Consider the following 17,135-nt stretch of genomic DNA (forward strand, 5'->3'; position numbering starts at 1 on the left):
ATTTTGGAACAGTAGTGAAGGGAGAGGGATGCCAGTGAGAGGGAGTGGCGGAAGGATTCAGGGACAAGGCTTTTGCAAAGATCTGTGACACAAACACCTGCAAATTAATACTTTAGAACGTTCAAGAACAAAAGGAGTATCCTTGTAGATCTTTGAGAAGTGTGTATTTGAACAGCTTTCATCCGTGTTGAAACCAGAAGACTAGCTGATTGTGCTTGTATACTTTATGGATATTTACCCTTTTAATCCTACCAAGTTTGTTTAGAAGGGTTATTTTCTTGAGATCCTCAGTTGGAAGGAAAAATGCAAAGTTGAGAAATGTAACAGCCTCTACAGAGTCTGCACTGAAAGGACAGTGTGGGGTGCCTGGGTGGCTCATTCGGTTAAGCCTTCTACGCTTGATTTTGGCTCAGGTCATGACCTCCGGGCTGTGGGATAGAGCCCCATGTTGGGCTCTGCGCTCAGTGAGGCACCTGCTTGTCCTTCTTCCTCTGCAAGCGCTCTCTCTGTCTCTCTCTCTCGCTCAAATAAATAAATAAAATCTATAAAGAAAAATTAAAAAAAAAATAAAAGGACAGTATGGATTGCAGAAGAGAATTAGTGGGACAAGACTGTCCCAAGGAGGAAGTGGAGAAGGAAACCTCCATCCCCTGTCCAGCGCACAGATGATTTCTCTTTTGAGCTTTCTCAGGTCCTACTTCCGAAATGTTTGACCCACCCAGAGTAAGCACTATTAACGCAGCTGGCTCTTGCCCACTTTGGTGGTGTTAATGGGTCGCTGCCAATTCTCCTTTACACCGAAACTGACTACAGTTATTCCTCAATATACATTACAGGTACCTCCCTGTACAGCCTTTTCCAGAAGCACTGCAACTTACACTGAGGCAGAATTGAATTTAAAATAACCATTTGGCTTTTGCTTGTTTCCGTATGTAATGTTTGACTAATTGAAATGCCCTTGTAGGTCCTTTGAGGCAAAATATAGGGAGATCACGAAATGAAATGTCTTCTCTTCAAGGAGGGAAGAGCAAAGAGAGTTCTTTTAGAATATCCTGACTCTATATCCTGAGAAAATTATACTCTAGTAAAATGCTTTTGATTAACCCTCCCCACCCCCTGCCCCAAATTTGCTTTATTCCTCACCCCCATTACTGCGGAATAGGACCTCATTTGGAGATAGAATCTTTACAGAGGTAATCAAGTTAGAATAAGGTTGTTGCGGTGCGTTCCAATCCAACATGATTGGTGTCCTTATAAAAAGGGGGAAATTTGGACACAGAGATTTGCATAGAGATAAGAGGGAGTGAAGACACAAGGGAGAAGACAGCTTCCTACAGACCATGGAGAGCCTTGGAACAAGTCCTCAGAAGCAACCAAACCTGCCAACACTTTGATCTTGACTTGCAGCCTTGATCTGGAATTTCTGTTGCTTAACCTACCCAGTCTGTGGTCCCGTGTTCTAGCAGCCCTAAGAAACTAATACTCTTAGGTGTAGAAGTTTAGGTTTTTTAAAACAATTCAGAGTTAACGCAACTATAGTTTTTAAAAAGGAGTTTGTGAGTTACTTTGTTTTTCCTTTCATTGATGCCACCAGTTTCCTAGAGAAAGAAACTGAAAAGCACATGTGTCTTCCCTTCAATTGTACTACTAGATTATTTATCAGAACGATACAAAGATAGTGATTTGAAGGGGCATCTGTTTATTGAAGCAATTTCCACAATAACCAGACTATGGAAAGAGCCCAGATGTCCATCAACAAATGAATGGATGAAGAAAATGTGGTGTATATATACACGTATACATATATACAGTGGAATATTACTCAGCCATAAAAAGAATGAAATCTTGCCATCTTCAGTGATATGGGTGGAACTAGAGGTTATTGTGCTAAGCAAAATAAGTTGTCAGAGAAAGACAAGTAACATGATTTCACTCATATGTGGAATTTAAGAAACAAAACAGATAAGCTTCAGTGGGGAAGGGAAGATAAGATAAAAGCAGAGGGAAGCAAACCATAAGAAACTCTTAATTACGGTGAAGAAACTGAGGGTTGTTGGAGCGGAGGTTGGGGGGGATGGGGTAACTGGGTGATGGGCATTAAGGAGGGCGTGTGATGTGATGAGCACTGGGTGTTCTATGCAATTGATGAAATCACTGAACTCTACTCTCTGAAACAAATGATCAGTATGTGTTAACTAAATTGAATTTAAATAAAAAAATTTTTAAAGCATGTATGCCTTATACTGGATTGGTGACTTTCAGATTGGCAGATTGGTAACACGACCTCGGTACAGTCCCTTTGTGGATCCCATGTACTTAACCACTGCAGTGAAAGGCTGGTTTATCCCCAGCGGTTTATGGCTTAGTTAAGGCAATGTGGCAGAGTCATGGAAAAGGTGAATCTGAGAGAGGCTCACAGCTATTATAGGCGAGGTTAGCAACTTTTCAGAAAGAGAAGTCAGTCTGAACACGAGAGGAGCTGATTTCGACACATAATGAGCCAGTAGGTAGGTAGATTTTGAAAGTCCTGAAGAGAATCACATTTCTTGGAAAAGCCAGGAGATAACATGGTACATTTGGTTCTCTTCCCAGGAGAGCACCCCTTCTTTCTCTTCTTCTTGACCCTGTGGAAAAAAAGGTCTGTTGGCTTATTTCTGGTCAGGCCCAATAGCTCTTTCTCTGTTTTCATTCTCCGGGATCAATCCCTTAATTGTGTTTATCATCATTTTATCCTTGACTTTTCCCTGTGACTCATACTTTCCTCCTCATGCTATTTGACCACGTCTGTGCCCCCAAGGATTTCTTTATTTGCCATCTGCTCTTCTTTCCACACCATTTCTCCTGGGAAAGAGCTATACCCACATGGCTTCGTTTTCCATCTAGGTGTTGTTGATGACAGTCCTTAGGTCAACTTCTTTAGCCACGACCTCTTGTCCATTCTCCTGTCCTGGGTTTTTGTGTGTGTTGTTTTGTTTTGTTTTTCGGTACATAGAGAACATTTCCTCTATGTTCTTATAAATGCCTACAATGAAATCTATCCAAAATAGAGCTCTTCCAGCTGGACTCCCCTCTCAAAATTGGCAGCACTGTTCCTTTCTTAGTCTCTTTGGGATGTGAACTTTTGATTTCAGTCTTTTCCCCTTTTGGTATATTTGTCACCTCATCCTGCTGATCTTTGTTTAGCAATATTTTTGGCGATGTCCCTTTGTCTTTGGCATATGCGTGAGCTGATTCAGGATCACTCTTCCCTCTTCCCCCTCTGATGAATCCTGTGCTAGGTTAACGCATCCTATTGAAACCCATTCTCTTCTCAAAATGGTTTGTCCTCAGTCAAGATTCATCTCAGCAAATGGGAACTAGATGCTGATTATCCATGACCAGGGGCCCCTGACATCTTAACTTTTGCAAATGAAGCAATCCCTTGCCTCAGAGTTTCAGGATGAATAGTCCAACACTGAGTATTTCAGCTTGCATACCTTGTCAGGGCTCGTACTTCAACTTGTGGACAGCCAGCTCTGTTATACCCCCCTCCCCCCGCCCAAGATAGGCAGCTTTGGCTCCACGTCCCATCTTTCCTGTCACCATCATGGAACCCCACTCCTCTGAGTCTCCCAGACATGTTTGATTCTTCTCTCCTTTGCCCTTACAGCTCACCTGTTAGTGCTGTCTTCCCTTTTCTTCTCCACAAAGTTGTATGTTTCTGCTCCTTCCTTCCTATTTTCTTAGGATCTTGGGATCTTTCTGAGGATCTTAGTCCAGATCCTCACTGCATACCCCCCCCCCAACACTGCTGTGCAAGCCCAGATCATCTGTCCACAGTGCCTCTATGCATCAGATAAGTGAAGTTTATCTCTTTACTGAGGCAAATTTAGTTTATTTGAACAATTTCAAATGGTCGTATTTCTCAGACATCCTCAGAAGCAGATGATACAGAAACAGTAGATGACCCAGGATCACCGTCGCAAGCGCCCATCGTCTTAGCAGGTGGGGTGCCGTTGGCTGTGCTCTGTCCTTTACATCTGTCGCCTCTCGTGTGTCAGCTTCTGTTTCTCCTTGCCTGTTGTACATGTCTCCTGGTTTGGTGCTTCTAGTCCAAGAACCGACAACGTGAAGCAGAGTGCTTAATAGCATAGACCTGAGAGTCAGTCAGACCTCAGTTAAAGTCCCAGCCCTGCTCCTAGTAGCAAAGTGACCTTGGACCAACAAGGTCATCTCCCAAAACTCCATTTACTCAGCTGTAAAACAAGGAGAATGCACTTCACCCTGCAGTTGCGGGGTATAAGCCCTTAGAGTCTGACCCAGAGAAAAGACAGAGTCAATGACAGTCTCTCTACAGTGTACTTGGTGTTAGAGGACAATCAGTTAAGACCGGGTGAAGGCAGAAGGTTTAAAGCGAGTGGCAGTAGTGGTAGGGCCTCATGCGGGCTTTATTGAGTATTCCCAACTTAACTTCTCTAGAAGATTGAAGTTATCAGAAGATGACAATTCTGGGTAAGTAGGCTGTTGGTGCACATAGTTGTTTCTTGGCTTTGCATTTGTTTTTGTGTTGCTAGCATGTAAGTGCTCCTATATTGTCTCTAAGCAAAGCCTAAACTTCCTGAGGGCATAGTCCATAGGGCTAGCTGCTCCCCACAATTTGCTCACATCTGTTCGCAGGATCCGGAACAGTATCCTTCTGCCTTTCAAAAGATGACACCATTTTTCTAACCTCAGCTCAAGTCTTAACTCCTCTAAGCTCCTGTCATACTTACTTTGGCAAGTTGCTTAGATTGACAGTTGTTCTTTTTAATTTGCAATGAACTTGACATCCCCAATGGGGTTTTAATCTCCTTTAGGGCGGTGCCGATCTGTTAGACGTCTTTGTGTTCCCTTTTGTGCCCAACCCCAGTCTTTTTTATAGAGAGGACCCTTGGTGGAATCAGTAGTACTGTTATTGTTGTTATTGATGGAGGAATTCTGTTGAGCTTTGGCTGATCCTAAACTGTGCTCTGATGGAATACACTATATATTTAACATTATATAACTAGTGGATAAACAGACTTTGATTGAAAACAATATAAAAGCCCCAGAGACATTTAGTATACACTATTTTGGAAATGTATCATTTAAAATTGGCTAATCTGAAATTATCTTTGCACTACTTGTAAAATATGAAGTTGATAAGCAGGATGACTGTCATTAAAATTTTATGAATATAGTTTTGCATGTCCATGAAGACATTTTTTTTCTAGTACTTTTCAACTCCTGAGGCATCAAATTACCATGTTATACAGGGTAATCAAGAGCTTTTCAAGTTAACTCTTTTCTGGTTGCCTAAAAATGTCCATTCGGGTGCATATTTCTAACATTCACATATTTTTGACATTCCTTTTGACGTATTCTACACCTTTATAATATCGTATTAGGTAATGTGATCTCTAAGACAAATATGGCATCCCGTTGGATATGGGACTTAATCCTTCAAGTTCCTGATTGTTTCTATCAAATACTCATTATTCAGCAAAAGCATGTGTCAGAGGATTTGGGGAAGTGGGGGAAATTTGTACCTCTTACACTGAGGTCCTCACAATTGTATTCTTTTTAATAATGTAACTGGATTCTGCATGGTAACCTATTTCACATCTGCCAAACCACAATTAAACTTTATCCACTGCTGGAAATGGTGCCAGTATTTTACTTATAATTCCTTCTCTCAAGCTTTGGAAGAATTCAGTGAAGTTGAGTTCAGTGTAATTTCTTTTTAAATCATAGTTGAACCCTCACTCATCTCCGTGGTTTCACCAGAGTATGATCTTCCAGTAGATAATTTTGGGGTGGTGAAATGGAAAGGAAATGTACTCAGATGTGAAGCAACTTTTCAGTTCATCTAGTTGTGAAATACAAAATTATGAAGAAACTAAGCAAGTAAGTGGGGGGGAAGAAAGGACTAAATGGGCCAGTCCTTTAATAAATGACATTTTAAAAAAAAATCTTATGAGTTAAGACTTCAGGAGAATCATGAAGATTTTTGGCTATTTTTATTTTTAGGTGGAAAAAATTACTCTTAACCTTAGAAAAGTGTATTTCTCATTAAATCATTAAGACAGAGACAACGAGGCACATAGAATTACCTTGATTTGAACTTCTAGAATCAGGGTCTGATTTTTCCACTTATCCTAGGAGCCTAAACCCATCACTTGACTTCCTAGCTTTCAAAGTGGGACCCTTGTGAAAATGAATTGGAAAGGGTAACTCTGGACTGTGCCAGACAGAGTCTCGTGTGTGCTCCTCCTGTCCATAAAACATCCAGCTTGTATCCTAGTATGTGCTAGGTGCTCAAGATTTTAAGATCTGGAGAATTGTGATAACCCCGAAGAACAGTGTTTGAGTCTGAGGCAGCCGGCATGGTGAGGGGCATTTCTAGCCATGCACATCTCCTCTCTGATCCCGGGCATCCATCACCAGAGGTAGCCAGTGATGATTTCCACAATTTTATGACCCTTGGCTGTCATCCCAATAACAAATAAGTCATAAGCCATCCACTTTCCATCTGTAAAATTCCACTTCTGCACCCTGGCCTTTCTACCATAATGTTTTTGAAACAGGAAAAAAATAGAAAAAAGAGCCACTTCTCCTTAATGTAACATCAGTGTATTTCCTCTACTGCCCCCTAGCCCTTCCCTCCCCAAGTACTTGAGGGTTGAGGAATGAGGGGCAAACCAGGTAGCAAAGGACAGTGGAAGTGCTTGTTTTGTCTCCAGTGGCTAATTTACTAAAAATCAAGGGATTGGTTATTTCTATATTGCACACAACATCTAAAACAGTATGAATATTTAATACTGATAACTATAGGAAAAAACATTTTCAGTGTTATTGCAGAATTAGGGGGAGGTTGACTCGAACAAAAAGAGCAATAGGAAAAAACAGGTAGAGTAGGTTCTGAATGAGCATGCCAGAATGGTCTCGTTGGGCAGAAGGATGTCTACAGAGGTATCATTTTGCATTGGTAGATACTAGAATTCAGGATCCAAACAAGAAGGGAAGCCTCTGTCAGATCTGTGGGATGAAGGTGGGGTTCAGAGCATGTGTCGGGTGTCAGGCTGAGGCTGCTTGTGGGAAGTCAGAGCATGTCCAGGCTGAAGTATAGACAAAGTGAGCACTGACACCAGGACAGGAGTTGCCTAGCCCCTGCCTTGTTTTTTTTTAAAACGTCTTGGTTTGGGTGGGAAAATAGTGGCAGGTTTTTCTTTACTCTCCAGAGGGAGGCCTGATTCCATAAGTGCCTGTGATTGGTCATTGCTCTAAAGCCAGAAAACTAAGCTCTCTGGGAGGCCCGGCCAGTTAGAGTGCTTTGTTCCATCAACTGAGTGTCTACCACGGGTAGCAAACTTGGTTTAATACTGGGGAAAACATGAGGATGAGGTATAAACTGGAGTTCTTAGACCCGGAGTATAGCCTGGTTATGGAAACCATGACCTAAATGTGTAAAAAGTGAAATAGCACAAATGATAAGTAATTCAGTTCAACAAGACAAAAGAGATTTTGCAAGTCACAAGTGCAATTTGTGGCCAAATGGATAGTACATATGGTAAGTGCCGTAGGGAAAGAGATATGATCACTGTGGGCTGGAGAGGTCTGGGAAGAGGAGGGATCTGAATTGTCTTGTCTTTGAATAAATTGAGAGAAATGGTGAAAGCCTGCCAGAGGAGGGAATGGTGTAAGAGCGTGGAGGTAGGGCGTATAAGAGACATTCTAGAAACAGTGAGTAGAGCAGCTTAATTCAAGTTGGAGGTTGAGGACAGTTACTAAGTTACTAGTTGGAGATGAAGCCAGCAAGGTAACTGAAGTCAAATTTGATGGTGTTAAATGAAAGAGTCCTCCACTTTATCCTGTAGACACCAAGGAGTCATTGAAAGTTTTTGGACAGGGCGCCTGGATGGCACAGTTCATTGAGCGTTCAGCTCTTGTTTTGGCTCAGGTTGTGATCTCAGGGTTGTGAGATTGAGCCCCAGGTCTGGCTCCACACTCCGGAGTCTGCTTAAGGCTCTCTCTACTCCTTACCACACGCACGCACTCTCTCTCTCTGTCTCTGTCTCTCTCTTTAAAATAAATAAATCTAAAAAAAAAAAAAAAAAAAGAAAGAAAGAAAGAAAATGGTTTTGGACAGAGGAGTAACATGCTTAGAAATATTCTAGGAAGATTAATCTGGCGGCTCAATATGGAGAAATTAGAGGAAAAGAGACTGCTCAGGTAGACCAGATGTCTGTTTGGTCTAGTCCTACTAGAAAGCAATAAATGTTTTAACTTTGGAAGTGGCAGCAGGAACAGAAATAAAGAGATGGATACAAAAGACATTTTGAAAGAAGGAAAAATTACTAAGACTCAGCACCTTCTTGTCCGTGGATAAAAGAAGACTCATCAAAGGTAAATCCACATTTTTGGAACCAAGTGACTAGAAGAATATTCTATGAACAGAAAGGGGGATGTTAGAAAGGGGTGTGAGGTGGTCACATTTTTAGGAGAAGATAAGGGAGTTCAGCTTTGGAAGATAGTCTTTCATGTAGCAGGGGGCAGAAATATATTCATGGAAGGTAAGAGGGAGAGTCTGGCCTGTGGTGAAGGCAGGAGTCACCTTCATAGACAGGACAGGTCAGACTGAATGAATGTCTTCCAGAGAGAACAGAGTCAAAGTGTTGGAAATGCCAACATTTTAAAGGAGAAAGAGGTAAAGGAACCACCAAGGCACACAGTATGCAATCAGACACTGGAGGAGGAGATTACAGATTCTCCTAAGCACAGATAAGAGCATCAAGAAGGAAGTTGTGGTCAGTGTATCAGATGTTGCAGGGAGGTCAAGGGGGAACAGGGGCTGAAAAAAGCCCTTGGGTTAGGCAATTAGGAAGTCGTTTACCTTTAAGAACACAGAACTAGAGTGTAGGGATGTGTGGGTTGGGGGAGCGTGGCTTAAGGATGAGCCTTGAAGAAAAGGGAGCATAAACCACTGATTACAGGTGAGAAGAAGGAAAAACTAAACGGGGAAGAGTATGGCTCTTACTCCTCTTGGCTTTTAAGTTGGGAGTATGTTCACACACACACACACACACACACACACACACACACACACATGAAGGCAGAAGGAAAAGATTAAGTCATTGATTTGCTGGGCAAAACTTTATTAAGTGCCTACTGAGGACTTGGAACTAATTAACAGGCAGGAACTGAAAGCTGTAAGAGAAGAAAAGGACCGGGGAGGGAACCAGAGAGGAGGAATCATGAGAATTAGACAAAATTTTTGTGTTGGAAAGGAGAGATTCCGCTTCCTCTGAGACCAGAGAGAAGGAAGAAAGGATGGCAGGAGGGTGTGCATGTAGATTCTGGAATGTTCTGAAATGAAGAGAATAAAGGTGGAAAGCAAGGCTGCTGACAGTGGGCTCCTGGACAAAGGGGCAGGTGTCTGCTGGGAGAGGAAGAGTGGCCAGGGTGACAGGGGACCAGGGGGGAAGGAAAATATTTGTTAAATGACCACTCTGGCTAACGAGAAGGGATCAGAGACACGAACACGAGGATGGCTAAACAGCAGTGGTGCTTGAGGAGGCCCCTCTGTCCTTGAGCTTCCAGAAGAAACGTTTGTCAGCTGCAGTTAGCTGGTGAGCAGTGTCTGTTTCCACTCTCACCTCCAAGAACTTGCCTTTCTCGTTGTCTTATTTTTTCTTGATAGTTTTTTATGAATTTTTGTTTGTGTCTAGAATCACCATAATTGTAAATTGTACTATTCCAGAGTTAATGCTCTTACAGATTTCTGCGGTTATCTCAACTGTGGCTGAGATGTTGGAGTGAAATAATAGTGTTTTCTAGATAAACACATTGGTAGATGAACTGAGCAGGAAAGTTAGTGAGTGGAGCCCATGAATGGTGCTACCTCCTCCTCCCCCCAAATACATAAATGCTTTAATGATATAAAACATATAAAATAGATGATAAAATGTTTTATTGAGGCCATCTAAATGAAGATATCAGACTGACTGCTCTTCTCCTCAGCCTTACAGAATTCATTTAAGATGACTAAGATCCCAGAGGGTAATTACAGTTCATCCAGAAGCCAGTGGTTCATGAGTGACTCCACGATTGGACCCGTGTGGGAAGACATCTTAGCTAACCTGGGGTCTGTGATAGGGAGCAGTAGACCATGTGGGACAACTTAGTCTGTAACAGTTAACTGGGCCACCTGATAAGGTCCTCAGTTTTAGTAGGATTGTAGCCCAGTGAGAATTGAGGAAGAATCTGTTTCTATCACAGACAATATTTATTTTTATTTTCAAAAGATTTTATTTATTTATTTGACAGAGATCACAAGTAGGCAGAGCGGCAGGCAGAAGGAAAGGGAGAAGTAGGCTCCCTGCTCAGGCTCCCTGATGCAGGGCTCAATCCCAGGACCCCTGGGATCATGACCTGAGTGGAAGGCAGTGGCTTATCTGACTGAGCCACCCAAGCACTCCTGTCACAGTATTTATTTAAAAAGAAGTAATGAACAGACTTCTGATACTCTTCATTCTGTATCTGAATCTTGGTTGTGTTCCTGACTGACTCTACGACTCTTCCATTCTCCTACTGATGGCCGTTAGAACACTCAGACTCCTTGGCCTCACAGACAGAGTGGCCACAATGTGCTTCCGGGGGGAGTAGGTTGGCTTTTCCCCGCCTTGCTTTGAGGTTGGAGGAAAATATTCTCTAGGACCCAAGCCACTGGGCGGATGTATTGGATCTGTTGGATTCACTCATTTAAGGGTGACTAAAATCCTTCCCTTCCCCTTCCTTTTTCTTGTAGGTATGGCCTCACATGTGCAAGTCTTCTCCCCTCACACCCTTCAATCAAGTGCCTTCTGTAGTGTGAAGAAACTGAAAGTAGAGCCGAGTTCCACCTGGGACATGACTGGGTACGGCTCCCACAGCAAAGTGTATAGCCAGAGCAAGAACATACCACCTTCTCAGCCAGCCACCACAACCGTCAGCACCTCCTTGCCGATCCCAAACCCAAGCCTACCTTACGAGCAGACCATCATCTTCCCAGGAAGCACCGGCCACATAGTTGTAACATCAGCAAGTAGCACTTCTGTCACTGGGCAAGTCCTCGGCGGACCACATAACCTAATGCGTCGAAGCACTGTGAGCCTCCTTGATACCTACCAAAAATGTGGACTCAAGCGTAAGAGCGAGGAGATTGAGAACACAAGCAGCGTGCAGATCATTGAAGAACATCCACCCATGATTCAGAACAATGCGAGTGGGGCCACCGTAGCCACTGCCACCACATCGACTGCCACATCCAAAAACAGTGGCTCCAACAGCGAAGGGGACTACCAGCTGGTCCAGCATGAGGTGCTGTGCTCCATGACCAACACTTACGAAGTTCTGGAATTCCTGGGCCGAGGGACATTCGGGCAGGTGGTCAAGTGCTGGAAGCGGGGCACCAATGAGATCGTGGCCATCAAAATCCTGAAGAACCACCCGTCGTATGCGCGGCAGGGTCAGATCGAGGTGAGCATCCTGGCCCGCTTGAGCACGGAGAGTGCCGACGACTACAACTTTGTTCGCGCCTACGAGTGCTTCCAGCACAAGAACCACACGTGCTTGGTGTTTGAGATGTTGGAGCAGAACCTCTATGACTTTCTGAAGCAGAACAAGTTTAGCCCCTTGCCCCTCAAATACATTCGCCCCGTCCTCCAGCAGGTAGCCACAGCCCTGATGAAACTGAAGAGCCTTGGTCTCATCCATGCCGACCTCAAACCAGAGAACATCATGCTGGTAGATCCTTCTAGACAACCGTACAGAGTAAAGGTCATCGACTTTGGGTCAGCTAGTCATGTGTCCAAGGCTGTGTGTTCCACCTACTTGCAGTCCAGATACTACAGGTAAGACCGCTGGTCCGGACACAGGAGATGCCGAGTGCCCTTGGCGTGCACAGAGTGTGCTGCGGGGGTCTCCGGAGTGGGCTTGGGGGTAAAATTACACGCCTCCAGCTGTTGCCCTCAACGTGACCATCGTTTGGTCGGAAAATGAGGACATGCACTCGAAAATGATGGTTAGAAGCCACAGGGGAGGGGAGCCAAGTAAGCAGCTTGGCGTAGGTGCTCAGGCTCCGAAGGGACTCCTGGAGGCTGGGGTGAAGGGCATGGCAGGGCTGTCAGTTCCTGGCGGGTGTGGGGAGCCGGATGTGGGCCGGGGGGGCAGGAGGGGTGTGCGTCATTGAAGTCCCTGCCACGGGAACTCACAACACTTGCGCCGGAGACAAGGAGGACAGCCGCGCGCAACCACAGCGGGGGTCCCGTAGGTGACAGCGGATATGAGAGAAAGGATGGGTTGGGGGGTTGGGGTCTTAAATCCTCGACTAGGGGGTTGCGGCTGTATCCTCAAACACGGAGCAAGCACTGAGGCGTCGGGACAGGTAGCAGCGTGGTGAATGGAGGGTAGCAGGACCTGAGCGCTGCTGAGAAGATGACTTCTGTGTCCCCAGGGAGGAAGGAGGGGGAGGGAGCGGTGTGGCCCCAGGACTGAGGGGGCCAGTCGGCGCACACCTGTGGTGGAGGGCTCCGGGTCTGTGGCAGCCTGGGTAGGGAGTGCGAAGCTTGTATTCCTTCCCTCGCTCAACAAGGACTGACCGCGCTCCTGGCACGTGCCGGGTGCAGTGCCAGCTGCCAGGATACGGCACTGGCTTTGAGAGACCGCGGGTTGACCCGGACACCTCCGCTCGCTAAGCTGTGTGGCGTGGGCTAGTCGCCTTGTACCTCTGTGCCTTCTCTTCCTCACCCATGAGCTGGGGAAGTCTGGTCTCCAGCCTGGGGGGTGCTGGGACAGGGGACTGCGTTACGCGGCCCAAGAGCTTCCGTCGCTGTCCAGCTCGGGGTCGGTGCGTGAGGAGTGGGGAGGAGTGGGAAGCAGGAGAGCGTTGGGGGACACAGCAGGTGGGCTCATTTAAGAGGCTGTCATGCAGGCCATGAAAACAGGGCCCCAGGACTCCTGCGCCTGAGCCCTTGTGCCCTGACCTTCCGATCGGGCTGTGCTTTCTCCATACTTCCTTCTAGGCCACAGAGAAAGGCTGCAGAAGGTGCTAGAGCTGTGTGAGCACAACTGACCGCTCACATCCCTGAGGCTGACCGGCCCCCGTCTACCCTCCCCACCCTGCGGGTCTCAGTAGATAACCTCCCACCCAGGCCCTGAGAGCTCTGGGCCCCAGGTCATGCCCCTTCCTGTTCCTCACAGGGGAACAGGCCCTGCTGTGTCCCTGCCGCGTCCCTGCCTCGTCCCTGCCGCTGCCCCAGCCCCCAACTCCTGAACCACAGTAGCTCTTCCAGACTCCACTCCTGCCCCAGCCCCTCCCCAGCCATGTCCTTCCCCAGCATTCCACCTCGTCCACCCGCTGCGGCATCTGCCCGACTGAGGATCAGCCTCCGCTGGCTTCTGCCCCCCCGCCTCCCCTGCCCCCTGCCTCCCTGGCCCCCCTGCTCCCCGCCCCCCTCCCTCTCTGCCAGCCCCAGGAGGGAAGGCTCTGCTGCTCACTCACTTGCAGTCTGCTGGGGGCCCCTCTGCTCTGGAGCCACACGGAGAGGGAAGCCCGGTGCCCAGTGCTGTGGCCACAGAGGAAGGGGTCCTGGGCCGGGAGCCTGCAGGAGAAGGCCCTGCGGGAGCCCTGAGGGCAGGATTGAAGGAGGAGGATGTGTGAGGAGGACTGCAAGCCCAGGCTCTCTTCAGGAAGTACCCTTCTTTGAAAGGTGGCTCTGGGTGGCGTCTTAACGGGTCACCTTCACAGGTCACGGAAGGACCCCCTGGTGCTCGGGCTTCTAATACTCGGTTACCCTAAATTGCTGTTTAACAAACAGATACCGGTTTTATTCACCTTCACTAGAAATTGAGCATGGCGACTTGTCAAGAGACTTTTTAAAAACTTCCAGAAAGGCATTGCATACCGAGAGTAAGACTTGATGGGTGAACGAAGTTGATTTTAGGGATTCTTTATGTACTCGTGGCTTCTCGCCGCCTTGTGCCCCTTGTACGCGCCCGACATTCCCACCCCCTCCCACCCAGTGGTCTCTGCCCCTGATGCCTGGGACCAGGCAGTCTGGTGGGTGTGGAAGGCTTGTTTGCACATAGTGTCAGGGCTCTCCGTAGCTCCCCTCCCCCATCTCGTACCTCTGGCCCCCCCGCACCCCTTTCTTTAACCCTTAGATGACTGTTGCCTAACATTCTGGGCAGGCAAACCTCTTCCTCCTCACAGTGCCTTTGGCCAAAAAGATGCATATCCTTGGTTCCCTATGGTGGGCCTCTGTGCCTGGCTCTGGTATCGTGGGCACAGCCCCCACGAGAGCCAGCCCAGCTGTTCTGCCTCAGGTGCTGCATCCTCTTGACGTTGGTCACCTCATTCCGTGCCCTCCCCGGCCTCTTCTGAACCTCGGAGTGGTTTGCTGCCACAGAGAGCAATGCAGGTGCTTCCGGACGGTCTTCGGCTCCATCTGTGTTAGTCCCAGCTCTCTGTGAGGGACAGCCAGCTCTGGGCCACGATTACCAAGTTGATTTTCCCAATTGCTTTGCCTCTCATAGGGGCTGGGAGCGGGAACAATCTCTGCAGTTGTCCATTGTTAATCTGAGAAGGAAGACATTTTCAGCCACCTCTTGAGAGAGCATGTCTGTGTTTGGGGTGGGGAAGTCAGCACACGGTGGATCTGTCCTTCCATAGGGCCTGGTTCCCCTGGGGTCCCCTGTGTCTGTGCTGGGTGCATTATCCCCTGGGACCTCTCACTTTCAAAGGGGAGGACACTCCCATGTCCCTCCTTATTTTAAATGGGACAGTATTAAATATCTTCCCTTACTCTCTTCCGTGAGAGTGACGTGGAAACGGTATGACATAGACGTTCCTGTCCTCAGCCTGAGGTACATGGAAAAATCGGTGGTGTCACAGAGAGGAACTCCAGGATTTGGTTGGCCGAGGCTGGGGGCATATCACTGTAGAGGCAAGCCTGACGGGGTGTTTTTCAGGAAACAAAGACTCCATTCTTGAGTTTTTACCTCGGATGCATGAGTATCCCCTTCCTGCTTGACCTTCCAACTTGAAGGTCTGTTACATAGGCAACTGCCACATTGTACTGTTTCTCCAACTGGATTCTGCATAAGAACCACCAGGAGAGCTTGTTAAGAACACGTTTCCACCAAGGCCCTGCCCCAGACCCACCAAATCAGAAGTTTCCAGAGGAGTGCTCCCAAGAAGGTCTCCACCCTGTGCATGTACACACACACACACACACACACACACACACACAGAGTTTACTGCAGGGAATTATATACGAGCTTGTGTAGGTGGTTTTCAGCCCACTCTGAGAAACACTGCTGGGGAGAAAGAGATTCCCTTAATGGTGCCCCTTTCCCATGCTCATACCCCGAGAAACGGAGTCGGAGGGAATTCTCTTTCTTCCTGTTACCTCACCTTGGAAGTCCCTGCCATTTCCCTATGTGAGTCTACACTGATGACAGTTTTTAATGGGGTTTTTGGGGGGGGGGGGTTGTTTTTGTTTTTTTGTTGTTGTTTGTTTCGGTGGAGAGCAAGCAAGTAATAAATCGATGTGGGGGTATTTCCACCATTGGTGAGGCCAGGAAACTAAGAACAAGACCAAATATTAAGCTCTACTTTCCGGAAAAACAAACAAAAGAGCTGCCATTCAGGCAGAAGATAGTGATTAAAATGTGTAGATTTTTTTGTTTGCTTGTTTGTGTCTGCTCTGGGCTATTCAAAATACTCTGGACTTAATTTGGAACAAAGACCTTGACTAAGACCTCAAAAAAATGGGCATAAAAATTTAGGACATAAAAATGTCCAGTAATCTCCTTGTTCAGAATAATCTAACCCTTTTTTTGGCTGATTGTTTTGGTTGCAGGGATTATCTTCCGGTTGGTTACATGGTCGTTTGAGGTCGGGTGGAGATCTGTTTTAACTCAGTTCAGTTCATCAGGTGTTTGCTGGGTCTTGCTGTGTGTCCTGCAGTGGATCTCTTAAAGGAAAGGAGGTAAAGGAAAAGGTCTAATCTTGAGTTTATGGTCTCTCTGAAGTGATCAAAGAACTGAAACAAATCGCCTAGAGTGGAATTCTGGTGTTTAGACAGCGCAAATGTTTAACAACTCTGTAGATGTTCACTGAGCCTGGAGGGGAACGAATCATGAGAACAGCTAGGGAAAGAAATTCAGAGTTAGTGAAAGATTGTGCCAGACGGGTTAATAGGGAGGATTTCTAGAGCAGGAGCTGTATCGTAGGAATCTTGACATGGGTCGTACAGGAAATGAGAGATGGGGGTGAGGGAGCCTGGGAGCCACTGGGATGGGCACAAATCAGGCAAGATGGTGACGTCTGGAAGGACTTGAATGAAGACTTGGGTTGGAGTAGGGGTTAGGGGAGTGAGGTCTCATGGGGGTACTATTAAGGTAGGAGTTGGGGCTTGGATTTAACAACAGTAATTTAATGAAGTTAATCAATTAGAATAGAAAAAAAAAGTTGGGGGGAAGCTAGAGGCTAGGAGGCCATAGTCATTGTTCAGGAATAAAGGGAGGAGGCCCTGGATTACAATGTCCGCCCCAGCAGCAGGAACGTCAACACTTGTAGTGCTTTTAACCTTCCAGGTACCATGGCTGTGTCGTTGGCCTAGAGGCGACAGTTTTCCGTTAACTGAGCTTTCTCTAAGGCACAGTTCTGAAGCTCTGGCCTCTTTGGAACCTGATGTCCGATCCCAGCACGGTGTGTCCCCAGCTAACCGTGTTCCACTGAGTCACGGGGAGAGCGTCGGTGTGAGCTCTCCACTGTCCTGCGTCTGATCCCATTATGACCAGGACCTGCGTCTGGTCATACGGTTCCTCAGAGTTGAGGGGTAGCCTGTGGTTTTTTCCTTCTGTGGGTTGAGCTTGGCCTCCTTACCCACACCGGAAGCCCCCTCTTATCTCCTCCCCACCAGTAACGGACACGGGGGGTCTAGCATATTCCAAAATGCCGTACGATGCGTCACTTCAGAAAAGGGGCACAGCTTCCTAAAGCCATAAGCGTAAGTAGTTTTAAAAATGGCATAACTTGTGCAGATAATCAAGTATAAGCGTACCTGACTAGAAGTTCGGTTTGACTGAGAAGA

General features: G+C 46.7%; 1 protein-coding gene across 8 annotated transcripts in view; it reads left to right on the forward strand.

Annotated features, from left to right (window-relative positions):
• Positions 1-17,135, forward strand: part of HIPK2 (homeodomain interacting protein kinase 2) — a 173,946-nt gene that overhangs the window by 45,747 nt on the left and 111,064 nt on the right. For all 8 annotated transcript variants that reach the window (XM_032305957.1, XM_032305959.1, XM_032305960.1 and 5 more), the window contains exon 2: positions 10,805-11,888. In XM_032305957.1, coding sequence (XP_032161848.1) covers positions 10,805-11,888 — 1,084 coding nt within the window. The remainder of the gene's footprint in view (positions 1-10,804; positions 11,889-17,135) is intronic.

The sequence above is a fragment of the Mustela erminea genome, chromosome 11, assembly GCF_009829155.1.
Source record: "Mustela erminea isolate mMusErm1 chromosome 11, mMusErm1.Pri, whole genome shotgun sequence".
NCBI lineage: Eukaryota > Metazoa > Chordata > Mammalia > Carnivora > Mustelidae > Mustela > Mustela erminea.